The sequence below is a fragment of the Panthera onca genome, chromosome B2, assembly GCF_046562875.1.
Source record: "Panthera onca isolate mPanOnc1 chromosome B2, mPanOnc1 haplotype 2, whole genome shotgun sequence".
Taxonomy (NCBI): Eukaryota; Metazoa; Chordata; class Mammalia; order Carnivora; family Felidae; genus Panthera; species Panthera onca.
This window is the reverse complement of record NC_138343.1, coordinates 142,019,683-142,041,625: the sequence shown is the minus strand read 5'-3', so window position 1 is coordinate 142,041,625 and position 21,943 is coordinate 142,019,683. Positions and strand designations below refer to the sequence as shown.

General features: G+C 48.8%; 1 protein-coding gene and 1 long non-coding RNA gene across 6 annotated transcripts in view; both read right to left on the bottom strand.

Annotated features, from left to right (window-relative positions):
• TMEM181 (transmembrane protein 181) overlaps positions 1–21,943 on the bottom strand; it is a 72,606-nt gene that overhangs the window by 49,655 nt on the left and 1,008 nt on the right. For 2 of the 5 annotated variants that reach the window (XM_078447517.2, XM_078447518.2), the window contains exon 1: positions 3,687–3,852. The exons of the other annotated variants lie outside the window; for them this stretch is intronic. Coding sequence is in view for 1 of the 2 variants with exons in the window: in XM_078447518.2 (XP_078303644.2) it covers positions 3,687–3,694 (8 nt within the window). In the remaining variant the exon portion in view is untranslated. Of the gene's footprint in view, positions 1–3,686; positions 3,853–21,943 lie in introns of those variants that run through there. 5 annotated transcript variants of the gene reach the window in all.
• Positions 957–3,680, bottom strand: LOC132667803 (uncharacterized). The gene is made up of 2 exons (XR_009605373.2): positions 2,790–3,680; positions 957–1,224 (listed from the first exon to the last, which is right to left on the bottom strand). It is a non-coding gene; the product is annotated as an uncharacterized LOC132667803 (long non-coding RNA).

Genomic DNA, 21,943 nt, shown 5'->3' with positions numbered 1-21,943 from the left:
TGAGGGGGGCGGGATTTGAACCCCCAAGGTCAGCGGCAGAAAGGAGGCCCACCGCTCCCTCACTCTCGCTCTTTGGCCCCCTCACCAAAATCTCCCCTTTTTAAACCTACCGTTCAATGGGTTTTGAGAAGAACAAACTCTAAGGGGAAGAACAGAATAAGAACTCCGAAATTTCTATCAGGGACATATATTGAATACAGCCAAATTTATTCAAATTTCAAACTTGACTATATTATAAATAATCTATGGCTACCTAGTCAAAAAAGCCATTATACCAACATTCAAGGCCCAACAACCTCAAAGTGTATTTTAATGAACAGCACGCTCATCGACACTCCTCAAGGAACCATGAATCCTTGTGTATCCTCGCCAGGCTGCAAGCCCAGTGACTCACACCCAGGAGCGTGTTAGGTAACTGAATAGCCTTCCCGGGGCAAAGACAACAAGGAAGCAGGCCACACGCTGGTCAGCGCAGGCAGTGCGCCAGCCAGGGGGCAGCACCCAAGCCCGGGCCCAGACAGCGCGTCCGGCGGTGAAGAACCCAGGATCTGAAGGCAGACCGCCCGGGCTAGAAGGCCTCTCCGCCACGACCCGCAGGGCGACCTGGGGCGAGCCACTCTCCTTCTCGGCACCTCCAGTCCCCGAACTGTAAAATTCAGAAAATGGACATGCCCCACCGCCGAGGGGAGCCGGGGTAATTAAACGAGTCATTCGTTACACGAAAGCCCTCGTGAGCACTCGTTCATCGCCAGCTGCTACCGAGAGATGTCACTAATGTGGGCTCTGGAGCCAACCACTCAGGCTTCAGCCTCAGCTCTGCGACATACTGTGACCTTGAGAACCTCGGACCGGACTTCTCTGCACCTCAGTGTTGCCATCTGTAACAACGGGAATGGTCACGGGGCGAGTAGCTGAGAGGATGGCACGAAATGACACACAGAAGGGGCTCACAGCAGTATCTGGTACAGAGGAAACAGCGTTATTTTTTATTAGCTCCAGAGATCATTTGGGTTCAGGGGGGAAAACAAAAGATTCCTAAGAGGCACAATCCTAAAAAACTCTGTAGTTGCAAGACAAGGATACTGACACAGGCCTGCTGTCCCCTCGAGCACTGGGACACTCGGAAGGCCTGGGACACAGAAACCCCAACAAGGTCTGTGTTCATCTGTCTGAGCCACGCCTTCACTGCTGGCAGAGGAGGAGTCCACTTAATACAATTCCACTCTGAAATGCATGCAGAATGAAACAGACATGTGAAACATACTCTCCAAAAACTGGTTGTAAGTATCAAACACCACACACACACCACCACCACCACCACCACCACCACCACCACCACCACCACCACCAACCTTACCTACCTCTTCAGGAAATGCTACTGCGAGAGCAAAGCAACACACGGACCTGAGACACCTCAACTATGTGTAGAGCTGTGACGGCTATGCTCAAACAGGAAGTCAGGGCAACAACTGTTTGAGACGCCCACGGTCCTTGCCTCCTGAACCCCTGGCACCTGTCACTTCCCGGGCATTTTCAGAAAAGGAAGGGAGTTTGCAGGAATTTTAAGCTTAAAACTTTAAGACGGGGAAACTATTTATCCTGACTGGTTTTGACAGCAATCCCTCCTGCCCTTTTAAGAGTAGGCAGGGCTGCATGTGAGCAGGGAGCTCACAGTCCTGCAGACCCTGCATCAGCCCCGGGCCCCCAAGCTGAGCTCCTCCACCACGCTGCTCTTTTCTCTTCCGTCCCCCTCCCCCCGCCAATCCCCCCGCCAATCCCCCCGCCCCGGCACTCTTTCTCCGGCTCCTCTTCCTGCTCCTGTCACTTCTCACCACGGGGCTCTGTCACATCTGGCAACAAGAGCACTTTGACCTTCCCGGGGCCTGAAGCAGGACACGCTTCGGGCTTGTTTCCTCGTAAGATTCTGATGCGCACCAAAGACTTTTTCTGACTCCCACTGCTTTCGTGTCCTCTTGAATGAGACGATGGTGGCTGGCTGACCTCCAGATACCTCCAACATCCCCCAACCCCAGCCCCTTGCTCCCCAGAGCCCGGCATGGCTTCTAGGAGAGCGTCGGGCTGCCGACCGCTCCATGGCAGGAGACATACTCCGCTGAAATCCTTCGCTCACACTGTGGTTTGCGAGTCTCGCTTTAGTTAACAGCCCCCACTTGGTCTAGTTCCCTATCACGTGACAGACAGCCCCCGACTTCCCCAGGAGACCCAGACTGCAGTCCTGGCCAACGCCCACACCGCTTCAAGCTCTCTGCTCCTCTGGCCCAAGTAAACGGGAGGACACCCCACACACCACCCAGGGCTGCTGTGCTGCGTGGACCCAAGGACGTTCGCTACGGAGGAGAAGCTCCCAAACCTTCTGGGAGTTGTCACTCTGCCGCAGGGTCACAGCTTTGCACGACCCCAGAAGGCATCTTCACGCGGCATCCCAAGTACACTATTCACACAGGTCACAAACGAACGGTGTCCCTGGAGTTGTGCGAAGGCACCACCGGTAACCCACCTCTGCCCGGGGTTTAGTTAAAAGAAAGACCTTTCAAAACATCCATGTAGGGCTACCATTTTAGGCTGGCCCGGTTTCCTATGCTGCGCTAAAGTAATTAACCGCAGTCGGAAACTTCGGAGGAGGTGGAGGAAAACCTTTCCCTCCATCACATAGGTCTGCATTCTGGCAACACCCTCCGATCTTCTCTATGTCCACAGTCAAGGACTCGGCAGCGGTCCAATGCAAACCCTCCCAGCCCCTACAACCCCAAACACACAGAGAAACTCACACAGTCCTGTCTGAAGGTTGCCTTCAACTGCCCAAGGGGCCCTCCCAACCTCCTGCCACAGACACTGCTCCACACAGCAGACAGACTCTGGGAACTCCTTCTCTGGGACTTCTGACTTTTTGCAACTCAAGCACAAAACTTGTTAGTTTTCTCTCCTCTTCCCAGATGTCCCCTGGGAGGTACCCAGGTGACTCTGCTGCGTCAAAGGCAAGCTTTAGGGCTGGCGTCTGTGGGGCCCTGGACAGGTTTTTCCTCCTTAAAATCCCTGAACTTCACAGAGGTAATAAGGCCCAAAGTCAGCAGATTAAAACTCATAAAACTCGGTGTCCTGGAGATCTAAAAGGGCTGTGGCAGGCTCCCAACGTGCCACCATCATCAAAAAGCCACTGGAAAGCACCTCTCTTTAGTCTCAGCTGGGCTAGGTCACAAAGAGCTGAGTGGGGTGCTCTGGGCGCTTTTAACAGAGACGTGACAGATAGGGCCACTGTCGGGGCAGGGGGCCACCGCCCTTCCAGCGGGGAGGCTGGGCCCCGGGCTGCCCCAGGGAAGGCGGTGAGGGACTCCCGGGAGGGCCGCTCCTTAGCCATCCAAACCTGGGGAGCACGGGTCTCCGGAGACAGCAGGGCCAGAGCTGGCCTCCGAGGGTCCTCCCGGGGCGCCTCTGGCCGAGACCCGTCCCGGAACGCCGCCCCCATCCCCACCGCCTGCAGGCCGCCGGGGGTTACTGCGCCGAGCCGCCCCCGCGAAGCCCCCGGCGTCGCGCCCTCCCCCCGGGGCCCGGGCTCCACGTGGGCGGAGGGCCCGGCGTCAGGGCTCGCGGGACCCGGACGCGGGGCCCGGGCGCCCAGGGAGGGGAGACCCCGGCCCTCGTCGCCCGCCCTGCCGACCGGCACTCACGGTTCCATCTCGGCGCCCCGGCCCTCGGCCCCGGCCCGCGCCCGAGCCCGCCCGGCGCCGCACGGTAGCCGCGGCAGCCACAGCCACAGCCGCAGCCGGAGGGACAGCGGCCCGGGAGCAGAGCAGCCGGCTCCGTGGAACTCGTCAGAGCGCGACGCGCCGCGGGGTCACGTGCGCGGAAGCGACCGCGCGGCGGCGGGAGGGGCGGGGGGCGGGGGGCGGCGCGGCCGGGGCGAAGGTGGGGGTAGGGGCGAAGGTGAGAGGGGGCGGGGGCGGGGGTGACAGTGGGGGCGGGGCCCGGGTGAAGGTGGGGTGCAGCCCGGAGAAGAGCAGGGGCGGGAGAGGGGGCGCAGGACCCCGCCCAGACCCCCCCTCCCCCCGTCACTGGCCCCACGGGAGGGGGTCCCGCGGCGCGCCCACCTCCCAAATTTCTGTAATCAAGAACAGAGGAGGGGCGCCTGGGTGGCCCAGTCGGTTAAGCTCCAACTCTAGGTGTCAGCTCAGGTCTTGACCTCACAGTGGGAAGATAGAGCCCTACATTGGGCTAGGTGCTGAGCATGAGCCTGCTCGGGTGTCTCTCGCTCTCTCGCTCTCTGCCCCTCCCTGCTTCTCTTTCTCTCCTCTCAAAATAAATAAACTTAAAAGAGCCACAGTTTTGGATATTTCCAAGATTCTCTTTGGAACATTTGTCAGAATGTCCCTTTATTGCTATGGGCTTCAAGTCAATCTGAATGAGGAAAAGAAAAGACTCGAGCTTTCTTCCCGCCAACAAGTGTGGTGTTGGCAGGAAGAGACCAACACGGATAGGATTCCGTTCCTGCCCTCAGCAAACTTACAGGCAAAGTAAGTTACCAAAACGAAGTGTGAGGAGCACAGATTGCTACAGTGGCCCTGAGGAAGGGCACTGAACTCACCTGAGGCGGGGTTGACCCGGATAGGAAAGCAAGTGCTCCATGTTTGGGCTGATCTCAAGATGGGAGGGGCTTAAGAAGTTGGAGGGAAGAGAGGGCACCAGGCAAAGAAACAGACTGAACACCGACTAATAATGATAAATTCCATTACCACTCTGAATCCTAAACCACAACTTTTAAAGAATGATAACAAAAGATTACCCCTCGAATTCTTTCCACAGACACTTGGAGGAAAAGGGGTCTTGATGACAAGACCAGGGAATATAAACACCAGTACCTGCGGGACAGGCAGGTAACAGGCACGGGCCAGGTGGGTGCTGTGCACCTGAGCATGCATTGTCTAAAGGGGCCGCACTCAGCCCTTAAGACACTCTAACTTTGGGGGCGCCTGGGTGGCTCAGTTGGTTGAGCATCTGACTCTTGATTTTGGCTCAGATGGTGATCCCAGGGGTCGTCAACCAAGACCTACATCGGGCTCCGTGCTGGGGGTGGAGCCTGCTTAAGATTCTCTCCCTCCCTCTCCCTCTGCCCCTCATTGTCTCTCTCTCTCTGTCTCTCTCTCTCTCTTAAAAAATTAAAAAATAAATGAGAGATTCTAACTTCAAATACGACTTTTCATGTGACACCTTCCATTTCTAAGGTATTGGACACTAAAAAAATACTTTGAACTTCAAGAGGACTAAACAAAACATTTCCTGGCTGCTTTGCTCAGGGACAGCCAGTTTTCCCCTCTAATCTGAGGCAGGCTTGTCTGGTACAGAAATGCCTGCTCCAGAGACTGTGCTAGCTGCCTGGCCTCTCCTGAGACACCGTCACGGACCCCTTGCTGTTATCATACGGTCCCAGGTTTTAAAAAGAGTTGACATCCGGACGCCTGGATGTCTCAGTCAGTTAAGTGTCTGACTTTGGCTCAGGTCATGATCTCCCGCTTTGTGAATTCGAGCCCCGCATCGGGCTCTCTGCTGTCAGCACAGAGCCTGCTTGGGATCCTCTGTCTCCCTCTCCCTGCCCCTCCCCTGCCCCTCTCCTGCTCACTCACAAGCTCTCTCTCTCAAGAATAAATAAACATTAAAAAAAAAAAAAAAAAAGAGTTGACATCTTTGACACTGAAACTCGCTCCTGGTAACTTCTCCAACTTCTCCTCCCTTGGTCTGCTGTCCAACATCACCTAGATTCCCTCTTTTTCTCACGTATGTGTTCCAGCATTAACCAAGTGCTCAGTGTAACCAAGTGCTACACACTTCCCTCAGCCCTGGAAACACCACTCGAATACATGGACAATCCCTGTCCTCCTGGGACTTATCTTCTGGTGAAGGACGCAGCCAGGAAACAATAACCGAATAATGACATAATGACAACTGTGATGGAAAAGGAAATAGAAGGGTGCATGATAGTGTATATGATGAGGGGAAAGGTACCCATCATCTCCTGGGCTCCAAGAAAGCTTATCTAAGCCATCAAGCATTGCTCACAGGTGACTCTGTGTTCACCTCCAGTTCACCTCCAGGTCCCTTCTCTGAGCGTGTTTCTATTCAGCAAGTTTCCTCTCTAAGCTCAGAATGGAACACAATTCAGATGAGGTCTGTGTCACCCTGGTAATGAGTTGCTATTCTGGCAGCATTAGCCCATTCATCTCATTACTGAGTTCTTGTAACGCCTCCTGGGCTCTCCGTTCAGGGTCATGCTATCCTGTGAGAAGAACCAGTAATTACTGATCCCCTGCAAAGCCTAGGGCTTGAACCAAAGAATTCTCTTAACAACTTGATGAGTTATTCACGGTCACTATCCTCATTTCACAGATAGGAAACTGAGGCCTTAAAGAGATTGACTTTCTCAGGGACTATTGATCAGAACCTAGGACCACCTGACCCAAGCCCATGCTCTTCCAGTGTTGGTGTCCCAAGCATTGAAGAATGTGAGAGGGTCAGAGTGACTAGCACAGACCTGAAGCAAACAGCCTATTAGTATGTATCATCTCTCTAACCTCAGAGGCACTCAGCCCACATTTATCAACATTGTTCTTATTTTAAAAAGCCTTCTAAAGTCCATATACATGACGTGTCACAGCACTCCACAGTAGTCCCATTTAATTGGGGGATCGGACCCGTAGGTAAGTGAGTGCATCCCAGCTTTGTTTCAAAAAGAGTCAAAATAGGGCAGAGCTTCCAGGGTGTGGCCATCACGGGGCCTCCTCCTGAGTGGCTCCTGGCCCCCCTGCTGCAAGTCTGCCTTTCACCCACCACCCAGCCAGCTTCCCAGCCAAGGCTGAGCAGGAGCTCAAGTTCATTGCCATCAAGCCCGAAGGTGTGCAGTGTGGCCTAGTGGGTGAGATCATCAAGCGCTTAAGGCCGAAGGGGTTCCGCCTCATGGCCATGAAGCTCCTACAGGTGTCTGAGGACTCCTGAAGCAGCACTACATTGACCTGCAGGGCCTCCTGTTCCTCCCGGGCAGGTGAAATACATGAAGTCAGGCCGACTGGGGCCATGGTCTGGGAGGGCCAGAATTCGATGCTTGGGAAGGCCAACCAAGCAGATTCTAAGCCACACGCCATCCATGGGGACTTCTGCCTTCAAGTTGGCAGGAATGCCATTCATGGCGGTGATTCAGTAAAAAGTGCAGAGAGGGGTGCCTGGGTGGCTCAGTTGGTTTGTGGGGTGGAGCCCTGCTTCTGGCTCTGCACTGACAGCCGGAGCCTGCTTGTGCACATGCGCTCTCTCCCAAAATATCCCTCTCTCTCTGCCCCTCCGCTGCTTGTGCACATGCACTCTCTCCCAAAATAAATATTTTTTTTAAGTGAGGAGAAAGAAATCAGCCTATGGTTTAAGCCTAAAGAATTGGTTGACTACAAGTCTTGGGCTTTTGACTAGATCTGTGAATAAAAAAGGTGGACAAAGCATCAGTCCCCTTTGGCACCATGTGATGTGGCCCTGGACACAACTCTTCATTCCACTGACTTGGAAGTAATAGAATCAATCTTTCTCTTCTAAAACATATTTACCAATTAAGCCTTTGGAAACTGGAAAAAAAAAAAACAAGAACAAAAAGGATCAAAATGTCAGAAATTAGATTTGTCTGATACCACGTATTCTTAGAAAAACCCTTACTCATACCTAATGTCCATATTCATTTTCTATGGTCCAAAAAGCCATCCTTTAAAGTCATTTCCTCTAGAATTGGGCCAAAGTCAAGTCCACCAGTCTGTAGTTTGCTGACTCCCACTCACTGCTATTTTTCAAGGCTAATGGCAACAACTCAAGGGGCTCATCTGCAAATTCTCTTGATACCCTAGGAAATTCATGGTCTACTGTCAAATTTACTTCCTAATTTAACAACATTTGTCTAACATTTTGTAGATACACTGCAGTGATCTCCTTACCTATCTTATTAATATAATCAATAACAGGGCACCTGGGTGGCTCATCAGTTAAGCCTCCCAACTCCTGATTTCGGGTCAGGTCATGATCTCACCATCATGAGATGAAGCCCCTCGTAGGGCTCTGTGTTGGGATTCTCTGTCCCTCTCCCTCTGCCCCTTCCCCTCGAATGCTTCCCCCACCTCCTCTCTCTCAAAATCATCATCATCATCATCATCATCATCATCATCATCATCAGTAATGGCTAACATCAAGTGCTCATGCTCTAGTGGGGCCCTGAGTTAAATAGGAAGGAAACAGAAATGGCTGATTCCAATTCTCTCCAACCCATTGTGTTAGTTGCTTGGGCCACTGTAACAAAATACGAATGGCTCACACAGATACTGAGTGTCTTACACAGTTAAGTTTTTCCTCACAGTTCTAGAGGCTACAAGTCCAAGATCAAGGCTCTGATTGATTGAGTTTCTGGTGAGGACTCTCCTCCTGGCTTGGAGACACCACCACATGGCCTTTCCTTAAAGTGTGTGTGAGAGGATAGAGAGACAGCAGGCGCTGTCTGGTAGCTCTTCTGATAAGGATGCCAATCCTGTCAGATCAGGGCCCCTCCCTTATGACCTCTTTAAACCTAATTACTTCCTTACTCCAAGTTCAGCTATAGTGGGGGGTTAGGTCTTCAACATATGAACAGGAGCTGGCTGGGGGCAGGCGGAGGGTGACACACATGCATTCGGTCCCTAACACCCCTAAATGGAAGACTTCCTAAAAAGAGAAACTGACCTACATGTTCAAGGCAGAGAATATAGATGAATTCAGTACCAATGACTCTAATTGCCTATTTTTTGTTCCAAGGCAGGAAAATCTCGCAGTCTTGACTCTCCCCTGAGCCTGGTTATAGTTGATGCCAGCTGACATTAGCGACCTCTTTGGCCTGGGTTTCAACAACTCCCAGATGCCCATCACCAGCTGACTCATCCCCTCTGCAGTAAGCAGAGCAGAACTAAGGTATTTCCACCAGGGCTCAGTTCTCTCGCCATGCTGCCTTCCCCACAACCTCCTCCAGTCATCTGCAGGAGGGCTTAGGCCTTCTGGCCTACTTGTTGCACCAGACATGGGAGCTTACTTTTCATGGTCTTCTTGACTCCTGAGAACTGATCAGGAGAAGCAAGGTCTAACCTCTTACTGGTTCCAAACCTTATCTTTTTATCAGGTTTAGTAATTCCAGAGCACAGACATTCAGCTTGGGGTTATTGACAATATAAGACTTGTTTTTGCTTTCTTATCATTGTACTCGTTCACATTATTTATCGCTGCATGACAAACTACCCCAACATATAGTAGCGATATTACTTATCTGTTGCTACAGAACAAATTACCTCAGAACTTTGGGCCCTAAAACAACATGTATTATCTTGTGGTTTCTGTGGGTCAGGAATGTGGGCTCAATTAACTGGGTCCCTTTGCTCAGGCTCTGGTTCAGGCTGTAGGCACTGTGGCATCTGGAACTGAAGTTATCCTCAAGCCTAGACTGGGGAAGGGTCCACCTCAAAGCTCATGCTTGTGGTTGTTGGCAGGATCTAGTGCCTCATGGGCTGTTGGTTGGGGGCCATGCTCAGTTCCTTACCCCTTGATACTTTCTACAGGGAAGCTTCTGACAAGGCAGCTTTGCTTCATCTGAGGGAGTCAGTGAGAAGAACTAGATAGTGAGGGTAAGACACAAGTCACCTAACCTCACCGTTGACATCCCAATGTTTTTACTCTATTCTTTAGAAGCAAATTACAAGTCCATCCAACTCTCAAGAGGTGGGGATCACACATGAAAGGGTGTGAATATCTTGAGGTGGGGGGTCACTGGAAACCATTTTAGATGGCATCTACTACGGTGATTTAAAACAATAGTTTACTATCTCTCGTGGTCTTGTGTGTTGACAAGCTCAGCTGAGTGGTTTTTGCTGGGGGTCTCCCTTGTGAATACAGTCTGATGACATCGGGGCCACAGTCATCTGAAGGCTTGACTGTGTTGGACATCCAAAATGCATCCTCTCACATGTCTGGTACCTGAGCTTGGATGGCTGGAAAGCAGGGGCCAGCCAGGCAGTCTTTCCCATGTGGCTTCTTCCACACGGCTCGCTTGGGCTTCCTCATAGATCTCCAGGAAGTTTGACTTCAAACTTGTGGCTGGTTTCCACATGGAAACTTTTGCCTTAGATTCTGTTTTTGAGGGAAGCAAGCCGAGATCTTGTTAAACGTGAAGACAGTTTTGCCCAGGAAGTTGGACTTCAAACTTGTGGCTGGTTTCCCCTCGAATGGTGGCTCCAAGACACCAAAGAAGAAGCTGCAGGGCTTCCTACGACCTGGCCTCAGACATCGTTCAGCATCACTACCACCATATTCTGTGGGTAAAAAGCCAGTCGGAGCCAGCCCAGATCCACGGGGAAGAGACAACAGAAGAGCGTGAACCCTGGGAGGAGTGGTTCTCTCGGGTACCATCTTTGGAGACTGGTTTCCATAGTCTTGCTACATAATGTTTGCTTCCTCTGTTCTCATCTCCAAAGGTAAGATAACTGCACGGAACTCCCAGAATCACTATAAAGTTGACTACTATGCTAAGGAGTTTACACAAATGATCTCATTCTGTCCTCTTAGCACTTTGAAACAAATGCCCTCTTTTTTCCTCAGTACCCATTGGTTTCTTGTACTTGCAATAATGAAGCGTAGTGAGTAGAAGCAGGGCCCAACCCTGGCTCTCACACACTCTCATGGGGCACAGCCCTTGCTCACGGGCCCCACTGCTTCGACTCACCAGGAATTAGTGTCCAGCATACTGATACCTTCACCTTCTCTGCCTGTGGTAATTTAGGATTTTTTAAGTATCACTCTCAATTTATTTGACTGAAACGTAGCTTTTATTTTGTTCTTTGCACTTGGGAGACACTGCATGAACCACACTAACGCCATCTTGAACGAATCCGCCATGATGACTGGTCTGTGACCTGAAACATTGAGCACAGCACCCCCTCCATCTCTTTCCTTTTGCTTAACCACACCCTTAACTACACCCCATGCGGTAACGTCCTCAATCTGGCCTGTGGCCATGACACACACCTGCTCTCAAGCTTTGTCCTCCTGGCTGGTCCCCCACATGTACTGTCAGCCTCTGGGGTTACAGAAGCAGGTCTTCAGGAGGTGGGGCTGCAGAGATCTCCTGTCTTATGATGCCCAAGATATGCTTCTGTCCATAAGACCCCTTAATAAACCACTTCTCCTCAAGGGGGACTTGTCGGCCTTTTCCTTCAGCCTTTGGAGGTTGTTTTGCATACACTTCACTTTCACCAAACAAGTACCATTCCACTACCATCACCTGCGACTTCCCTGTGCCGCCCTTGACTTCTCATTTCTCCAGGGCCTGGCACAAAGCCCGGTATGGAAAGACACCCAGCATGCGTACTGAACGAAGGACAGCTGGATTTGCCAGATGACTGGCAATATACTGGCGTGTCTTCTCACGGTTTTGAGGATGGGGCAGAGGGCACTTTCCCACGGAAGGAAAGGGCGGGGGCTGTGGGAGCAGCAAGCGTGTCATTCAGAGGTGGGAAGCTGAGTGTGCTCCCCCGTCTGTGAGGACACCTTGCTGGTCCCGGTTTTCCTGAGACTTTCCTAGTTTTAGTACTGAAAGCCTGATTCCCGGGGTCCTGCAGCCCCAGGCAAACCAGGACAGCTGGCCACACTCCTCCCGGCCTGTATTTCTTCTATGGGTCACTGGGCAAAACTGCCTTCACGTTTAACAAGATCTCGGCTTGCTTCCCTCAAAAACAGAATCTGAGGCAAAAATTTCCATATTAACTTTATGGGAAGCAGGTGCTACCCCAGGGAAGCATGGAGAGAGAATGGAGGCAGGGGCTCAGGAGAGTAAATTCAAGGGAGTGCAAGCTGTCCCGGGCTTCACTACCAACATCTCTGGTTGCTTGATCTTGCAGAAAGATTGCCAGAAACTACCATGTCTGGAAACAGTCTGTTGGTTCTGTCCTGCCATCTGGCTTCCGCGGTCCGGAGTCTGACCAACACATCTAGGTTGTATCCCGGGCCCCTGCAAGCAGGCACTGGGGAGTCAGGGCCTATGGGCACCAGTCCAGCCGATGAGGGGTGAACAAGCCTCCCCTCAGTGGGGCAGAGGTGGCAGAGGCCAGGAACTATGTGGACCTTTATCAGGACGACTCAGGTGCAGAAGCAAGCATGGCCATGGTGGGGAGGGATGGGAGGTTGGGGGCAGGGCCCGGGGGGCTCTGGGGACTTGTCCACTTGATTCAGCACAAAGAGGTGGAGAAGGTTTGAAGTCATTGCTGCAAAGACTGGGCAAATGAGCGTCCTGGGGAAATCTAACAGGATTCTGGGGCTTCCTGGAGGCCCCAGCTGACGTCTTTGATCTCATATTAATGATGACTTCTAAAAAAATGTGACTCCTACTAATGCCTGCCTGGTGGTGATTTCTTCCTGCAAAAGAGCAGCTTAAGCACAGAGAAGAGAGTATGGGTATTGGTCAAAGACTGGGAGCTCCCAGGCAGGCAGGACAAAAGGGCAGAGGAACAAATTAGTTTAGAACAATGGGACTCAAAATGTATTGAAGTCAAAATCACTTGAGAGCTTTAAAAAGGCCCAATACCCAGGCTGAACCCCAAACCAATCCAATCAGAATCTGAAGTAGAGCTTAGGCATCGTCATTATTAAGGCTTTCTAAAGGCTTCCACTGGGCAGTAAATTTGGTAAGTAGTGGTTTGGGGCACTGGTAAGAGATCAGAATGACAAACCCATGAAATCAATGCAGAGTCGCTTCCACCTCCTTCCTGGGGTCCAGCCGCATTTTTGCCCTTTGATTCTGTAAATTATCTCTGTGTCTTTGTAATAAATTCCTTCTTTTGGGCTGAAATTAATACTTGCAATCAATAGTCTTAAAAGCTATTGTACCATATCTCTATAAAGTGACAGTTAATGCCTGGAAGTGTCCCTGACATTGCACTCGACAGTGAGAACTCAGCAAAGTCATCATTACTATTGCAACCTGAAGGGACGGTGTTTGATTTTGCATTTTTGCCCTGCAAGCAGCTGAGGAGAACCGCCATAAGAAGAATGCCAGGTCTAGAGCTTCTCAATCATTCACCACCGAGCCGTCCGTGGGCTTCCCCTTTCCGAACTAACTTTTAAGTTATCTTTGTTGGCTTGAATCAAAATTGAGGGCTCTCTTCACCGAGCCCATGGGGTTGCATGTCAGAAATGCTGGACAGGTAAACTGAGGAAACTGGTAATAGTCCTCACATAGAAACATAACCCTTCTTCAAGTCCTCATGGGGCTTGGGGATTGGAAATCAACACGATTTGTTAAGAGCACTGCCCTACGAATAACTACACCCGAAGGGCACTTTCCGAGCCATGTGGGTGTATTCAAAAGAATTGAAAGAGCACAGCTGTCCCCAGGTTATGGTATTTTTTCCAAGTTCGGTTTGCTTCCCTCATTCCCTAGGAGACAAAGGAGGTAGGACAGCATCCCCGCCCTCCCCCCGCTAATGCTCCCCCCACTTCTGTGTGCAGCACCCCCAGGGCCCTGGCTCATCACAAGGCCTGCCTCTACCTTCAGAGCTCTGCTTCCAGAAGGGGACCAGCCAGCCACTGGAGCAAGCCACTTCCTGCACAGCAAACCAAGCTGCTCAAATTAGATCCACAATTTGCCATAAATTGCCAAGTTAGCGTAAATGTTGAGTTGGCCAGTTCCAGGTACGAGAAGGGGACGTCCAGCTGCAGGTCCAGGGGCCCTTAGGCCACAGAAAGGCCACCAGGCTACTTTGGCCTTGAACATACAGAAGAAAGGTCTTTATCCTGACTTGCAGGATGCAGACTAAAGGGCACAAAACTCAAGAACTTACAGGGTCAGGGAGGAAGGCAGGAGCCCTGGTATAGAAACGTCCAAAATGGGCAGGGCAATGCCCTGCAACCTGGGCTGAATGAGGGGTAGGGGTGGGGCAACCTTCAGAGGGTGGCCTCTTGTGGGGAACAGTGTGGGCGCCCACCCACCCCGGGGAATGCCTGCAGAGGGGTCAAAAGCAGTGGCTTTTGAAAATCTTGCCCCCTGGCACATTTCGTTCCTTTTAAAAAAAAAAAAAAATGTTTATTTAGCTTTGAGAGAGAAAGAGAGAGAAGGGGAGAGAGAGAGAGAGAATGTGAGTGGGGGAGGGAAGAGAGAGAAGGAGACACAGAATCTGAAGCAGGCTCCAGGGGCTCAAACCCATGAACCGTGAGCTCATGACCTGAGCGGAAGTCAGACACTTAGCAGACTGAGCCCCCGGCGCCCCCAGGCACATTTCCTTTTAGTGACTTACCAGAGCCTCTGTGGGTTGAAATACATACTATTTATGCATTGCTTTCATTGCTTGTTCTGATTACATTTATGGTAGCTGTTTTTGTTTTTTAAGTTACGGAAGCATGCAAGATATTACCAAGGAATTTCATTTCGGGACAGGAAAGGCGGTGCCCCCCAAATAGTAGTTGCTTTAAAAAGAGCCTTGAGGCTTTCTTGCCTTGGGGGGGCTCGCCTCTGGGAACCACGGCCCCAAGGTAACCAGCCTGTCTTTATTCCGCAGGCAGGGCGGACAAGGGCTGAGGCAAGAAGAGAAAGCTGGACAAAGGAGGGAGAACCAACAATCCTGAGTGGAGAAGTTCAAGGGCTCATCTTCTGTCCCCTCTGCCCAGGACTCTGGTGCTGCCACCCCACGTGCACACACGTGGCTCCAGGCGGTCGGTGCAGCCTCAGAGCCTCAGACCCCACATCCTCAGGCTGCAGCCGCAGCCGCACCTTTGGTGACCAACCTTCGGACACTCCCAGGACTGAGGGCTTTCCCAGGACACTGGACGTTCAGTGCCAAAGCCAGGACACTTTGGTCACCTTACCTCTGAAAACTGGTTTCCCACACACACATCACACCCATGCACACCACACACATGCCATATACACACACACCATACACCACACACACACACACACACACACACACACACACCCCTTTCCCAACCTGAACTTCATAAAGTTCAGGCAGCTCAGCGTAATCATCTCTGCTGGGAAGGCCATTACCGGGTCACCCCCTTCAGGTCCACAACACCACCCCCCCCCCCCCCACTCTGTGGTCTTGGGTTTAGAGCCAGGAGGGATCTGAGATCCTTCTGTGAGATGTGCAGACCTGATTTCCAGGATGGTAGCAACAGAGCCAAGTCAAGACGCAGCCCTCCTGGCTCATGTTCGTCAGTCAACTGCTAGTTTAGAAAATATCCAGAGGGGAATCTAAGCCACAGCCTGTATCCACACATGGGCTATCCTCTTCAAGGAGAGCCTGTTATGGGTGGAACTATGTCCCCTAGTTGTCGAAGTCCTGATGCCCAGTGCCTGTGAATGGGGCCTTATTCAGAAATAAGAGTCCTGATGCACCACGACTGGTGTCCTCATGGGGGAAATCTGGATGCAGAGGCAGACACTGGGAAAAGTGTGAAGACACTGGGAAAAGACTGAAGGCCATGTACCAGCCAAGGAACAGCCTCGGAAGGAACCACCCTGCGGGCACCCTGAGCTCAGAACTCTGGCTTCCAGAACTGGGAGACAATAGACATCTGCCGCATAAGCCGCTCGGTTTGTGGCACTGTGTCACCGCAGCCCTAGGAAGCTAATCCAGGGTCCCAGCTTTCATATTTTGAGCTTTGGAGGCCTGTTCTCATCTGGAAAATGATGGTCTTCTACTGTAAGAGTGGAGTCCTTGCTGTAGCTGAATACTAACCAGCCCCGGGGAACAGTTGGACTTCTTCCTGCTTTGCTCTCAAGGAAATGAATGTCTTCTTTATGTGTTTCCTCTCGGTTCAGAACAAGATGCAGCTAGCTTTAAAGAAAAGAGAAAGGGGTGCCTGGGTGGCTCAGTCGGTTAAGCATCTAACTGGCTCAGATCACGATCTCACAGTCCATGAGTTCGAGCCCTGCTTTGGGCTCTGTGCTGACATCTCAGAGCCTGGAGTCTGCTTTGGATTCTGTGTCTCCCTCTCTCTCTGCCCCTCTTATGCTCTGTCTTGCTCTCTCTCTCTCTCTCTCTCTCTCTCTCTCTCTCAAAAATAAACATTAAAAAAAATAAAAAAAGAAAAGAGAAGAAAACAACTCTGCTGCATGGGCCAAGGCTCTGTTTACATGAAGGCGCACATAAAAATAATTAACTTGGGTGAGCCACCAGGAAGAACCCTGCTGTCTGAACCACAGGTGCCATACAGACACCAGCAGCCAGTTAAGGTCATTCAGGACATCCCATAAGCACAGAGTTGTACAACCTGGAAACACCAAATGATAAATGAAAGAAAACATGAGATGGGCTGGTGGCATTACATATTAATTGATTTTTTTAATGTTAAAACAACCTTGCATTCGTACACCACTTGGTAATGGTGCATAATCCTTTTTTTGATAATCCCATTGCTGGACTCAGTTTGCTAGCTTTTTGTCTTGTTTGAAAATTGTCCTGTCTATATCCATGAGAGATTGTGGTTTTCTTGCGAGGTCTTTGGTTTGGTAACAGCATAACAGTGTCTCTTAGAATTTATCCACGTCAATTATCTAATGGCATTCCCTTGTAATCTTTTATTTATTTTATTTCTGTAAGATTGAGAGCAATGTTCCCTCTTTTATTCCTGATTCTGGTAATTTGCATCTTCTTTTTTTCTTGGTCGGTCTAGCTATAGGTTTGTCAAGTGAATTGATCTTTTCATAAAACCAACTTTTAGTTTTATTCATTTTCCCTATTGTTTCTCTATTTTTCTTTAATTAATCTTCAGCATACTCTTTACTATTGTTTTTCTTCTGCTTGCTTTGGGTTTTCTTTTCTTCCCCAATGTTTTAAGGTAGAAGGTTAAGTATTGCTTTGAGCTCTTCCCTCTTGTTTAATATGTACATTTACAGCTATAAATTTCCCTCTAAGTACTGCTTTAGCTGTATCCCAGGTGTTCTGGTGAAGTGTGTCCTCACTCCATTCATCTCAAAATATGAATTTCCTTTATGATTCATCTTTTGCCAATGGGTTATTTAGGAGTGTGTTGTTTAATTGCCACATTTGGAGATTCCCTAAATTCCTTCCTATAAATGATGTCTATTTTCACTCCATGGTTGTTGCAGAACTTCTTTTGTTTGATTTCAGTCCTTTTAAATTTATTACATCTTGTTTCACGGACTAATATATGATCTATCCCAGAGAATGCTCTGTGTACACTTGAGAAGAATTTGTATTCTACTGTTGTTGGGCATAGTATTCTATGGATTCCTAGTAGGTCTAGTTGGTTTATGCTGTTGTTCAAGCCTTTTATCAACATCATCAATATCTTGGCTAGTTTTTCCATCCATCATTGAAAGTGGGTATTGAAGACTCCGACTATTATTTTTGAATCTTCTACTTCTCCCTTCATTTCTGTTAGTTTTTGCTTCATGTATTTTAGGCTCTGTTGTTCATTGCATACAAGTTTACAGGGCTATATCTTCCTAATGGTTTGACCCTTTTATCATTGTAGAATATCCCTCTTTATCTCTCAGTAACATGTTTTATTTTAAAAGCTATTTTATCTGGTAGTGGTATAGTCACACCAGCTTTTCTAAGTTTGCTGTTTGCATGATCTATCTTTTTCCATCCTTTACTTTCAACTCATTTATATCTTAGAATCTAAAGTGTGTTTTCTGGGGGTGCCTGGGTGGCTCAGTTGGTTAAGCATCTGACTCTTGCTTTTGGCTTGGGTCATGATCTCACAATTTGTGAGATCAAGCCCCACGTCTGTTGGTGCAGAACTTGCTTGGGATTCTTTCTCTCCCTTTCTGCCTCTCTCTCTCTCTCTCTCTAAAAATAAATAAACATTAAAAAAATAAAGTGTGTTTTCTGTAGACAGGATATAACTGGATCTTGCTTATTATCTCATTGACAACCTCTGCCTCTTGATAGATTGTTTTGTTTCTTCACATTTCATATTATAATTGATACAGCTGGAGTTATGTCTGCCATTTTATTTATCTTCTATATGTCTCATGTCTTTTTTGTTCCTCTAGTCCCCTTTACTGTTTTCTTTTGCATTAACTGAATATTTTCTACTGTAAATTTTAATATCTTTAATAATTTTTCACTATATTTTTAAAGTTATCTTCCTGGTGGTTACTCCAGAGCAACTACTGCCCAGCAAGCAATTCCCAATTTTACTGGGGGCTCACGTGGAACTCTTCAGTTCATAGCTTCTATCTATTAAAAACTGGTGCAAAATCTGCTTGCCTGTAATTTAGTGAAACTTCTTCCATTGTTTCATTCATTCATGCTTTTAATGTAGCAGGTATCACACACCTATTGTGTGATATACTTTGTTTTAGATGCTCATGACATAGAGACAGATTAGACACAGCCTTACCACAATAAAGAATGCTAGCAAACCCTGGCGGGGGGAGAATTGAAGAGGAGACTTCTGTGTACTGGTAATATTGCTCAGCAGAGGGAGGAAGGAGTCTCTGAGTCAGAGAACTCCCAAGGGCAGCAACAGTTTGGGGTCTTTTATAGCCACACGGTTTGCCATATCTATAGCCAGCAGATGTTGAGTGCTGTTTCACAGGGATACAAAGCAGGCAGACTGCAAATAGCTAAAAATATGCATATTGGGGCTATATGTAAAGCAATTAGATATGTAAGAATTTGAGTTAGGCACCAGTGGGAGTAAGTCAGGCATCTGCTATGAAATCAGTGAGGAAGGAAACAACATGGGAGCCAACATGCAGGGACCACCCTTAACTCAACTGCAGGACAATATGGTAGAGGAAGAAGGCAGGCCAACATTTGTTGAAGAAGACAGTGTGGTTGCACCCAAAGAGGCTGGGCTGAAGGAAGTTTGGACTAAGCATTGGGAAGGAGTCAGAGTTGAGGGAAAGACTGAGACATGAGAACAAGACAGAATAATTGATGGAGCAAGATCCCAGAGCATGGGAGCAGAAAGCAGTCAGGAGTCATGGGGGAGGGGTGCTGCCTTGGGAGGACTTGGGTAGGTCTGGGAGTTGCTGACCTGTCCTAGTGCCCACCACTGGCCCCTCATACACATGTTTGCTAGGTCCTTGGTCCAGGGCCCTTCTGAGGCCTATCTGTGTCTTTTCCCAAACAGAAAACCAGCCTTTCTCGCTGAGCCAGATTTGTACATAACTCTAAGTTCTCAAGCATACAAGTTTAATGAAATGATTTTTCTACCTTTCTAAAATTATGGTCTCATCAGAGATACTTACGTTTCCTCCCACCAAAAAAAAAAAAAAAAAAAAAAAAAAAAAAAAAAAAAAAAGACAAAGAGAGAGGTCAGTACTCTAATTACAATGAATTGTCCCCAATAACTTGAAAAGAAGGACAAATGTTAGCCAGCTGAAACATTAACATGAAAATCATGTTAGGTGGGTCGGGTCTGATGGGTCATTAACATCAAAACCAGCACATATATGCAGGTTTGCCTTAAATGGAAAAAATGGTCCTCAGACCTTTAAACCTACCTATAACCTGAACAGATGCATTAACCTAAAAAGGGAGTTAGGTCAGCCTAGAAGTGTGGAAAAAGCCAAGGTGATTGGTGACAGCGGCTGCTGTGCTTTGCGTGGGGGAGGAGCCTTAACTAATGATTTCCAGTATTGCTGTCCTGCTGGCAAGTCTGGCCCATTGAGACGGACGTACCAGGCACCCTCAGCTTAATGCTCTTAAACATTCTACTCACCCCTCTTGGGTTTTCCATCCTGGCTGAGATCCAGCCCAGGCCAATTAAATCAGAATTCTTGAGGGTACTACTGGGCATTTGTCCTTTTAATTTTTTAAAAAAATGTTTAATGTTTATTTTTGAGAGAGAGGCATCATGAGCAGGGAAAGGACAGAGAGAGAGGGAGACACAGAATCTGAAGCAGGCTCCAGGCTCTGAGCTGTCAGCACAGAGCCTGACGAGGGGCTCAATCCCATGAACCATGAGATCATGACCTGAGCTGAAGTCGGACGCTTAACTGAACCACCCAGGCAACCCTGGGCATTTGTCTTTTCAAAAGCTCCCCCAATGGGCGCCTGGGTGGCGCAGTCGGTTAAGCGTCCGACTTCAGCCAGGTCACGATCTCACGGTCCGTGAGTTCGAGCCCCGCGTCGGGCTCTGGGCTGATGGCTCAGAGCCTGGAGCCTGTTTCCGATTCTGTGTCTCCCTCTCTCTCTGCCCCTCCCCCGTTCATGCTCTGTCTCTCTCTGTCCCAAAAATAAATAAACGTTGAAAAAAAAAAAAAAAAAAAAAAAAAAAAAAGCTCCCCCAAGTTATCCTGATGTGCAGCTAGCATTGGGAATTCCTGATCTAATAATCCCCCAGTTGTGATGCCATGACCACCATTATCTGTGTTCTCAGGGGTCTGCATCACCCAATTAAATAGACTGGCATCCTGATTCTGTACATTAGCCCAGAGCTTAGTTAATGAGAATCCTTCTCTTGATGTGCTGGCTAAAGTAGGCCATCAAGACTAAAGGTGGGCCCCTGGGCCCTGATGAATTCACCAAGGTGACGAAATGTTGCTTCTGAAAGCCTCTTGGGTAAGGACCACTGGCATCACTTTTCTGGCCAAGAAAATTCAAGCCCATCTTCGTTTTGCAGTAGTATTTTACAGAGGTAAAGTAATAACATGAGAAACACAGTATGGGTCAGCAAAATGACCAACCACAAAGTCTCCAAGAGCTGAGCTCCAGTGGAACATATTTACTGTCCTTCATTTTTCTTCAGCTCCTTATTATGTATTTCATGGACATGGGGGCCTGCCTGGTATCCATTCCTCACATCTTCTTCCTAAATGAGTTCCAACCGTGTTTTGCTCTCTACCTCTCCTCCCTTGAGGACACAAGCCTTAGGGAAATTGGCCCCACCCTCAGCTCCTGGGGTGCTCTGATTTGCCTCTATTTCCTTCCCAGGAGCTCAAGAAAGAGCAAGGGCCCTGATGTCACCAATGAGACACAGGAGTTGGTTTTCTTTTAAGCTTTCTATTGAAGCATAATACACAAACAGCAAAGTACACACTTTGTGTGTATAGCTTGGTAGATGTTCATAAACTGAATATGCCTGTATCTCTAACACCCAGAATGGTAGCAGGAACACAAGAGTTAACTCAATGACTATTCATTGAATAAATGGGTGAATGAACAAAGAATGATCCAATTGTGAATTAACCAGTGGTGTGGCTTTGTTCTCTTCTCTGCTACCTGAATTAAGACCATTTAGCTATTCACTACATCCCTTGCCAAAGAAATGTTCCCAAGAAAACAAATACAGAGAAAAAAAAAAAAATAGAGTGGTGAAAATTAGTAGGAAAGGAAACTGGAATATTCATCAAACATAAGATTGAAAACTACCTGGGTTTTGTTGATTTGTTTGTTTTTACCACACTGTCAGGTCTCCCGGGGGGCTGCATTAGACAGATTGTGAGTCTCATCCAGAGACTCACCACAGGGATCACTTATCTTTTAAATGGGCTTTTCCACTCGGTAATTCTGTGACCAATGTATCAGTCAGCAATATATTGCTGATTAGCCCCTGGGAAGCCATTGGACTTTTGAAAAGGTCTGATGATAAGTGTGATATATGTGTTTCTAGCACACATATGGCTATTAGGGCCTGTTGTGAAAAAATGACTATCACCCCTTCAAAGATAGCTGTGCGGTACAACTTCCATCCTTAAGCACATAGTGAGTACATTATCCGTTGAATTTTTGCCTCCTCACAAACCTTCTGGTTCAAGCTACCCATTTTACAGATGAGGAAGCTTGCAAAGCAAAATCAACAGATAACTTTCTCAGGGTCACAGAGCTAGTTAGTAACAAAACCACCCTAGGGCCCCAGACTCCAGACTCCAGACGGGGTCCTTGCATGACAGCACAACACATCAGCTAAGTCCACT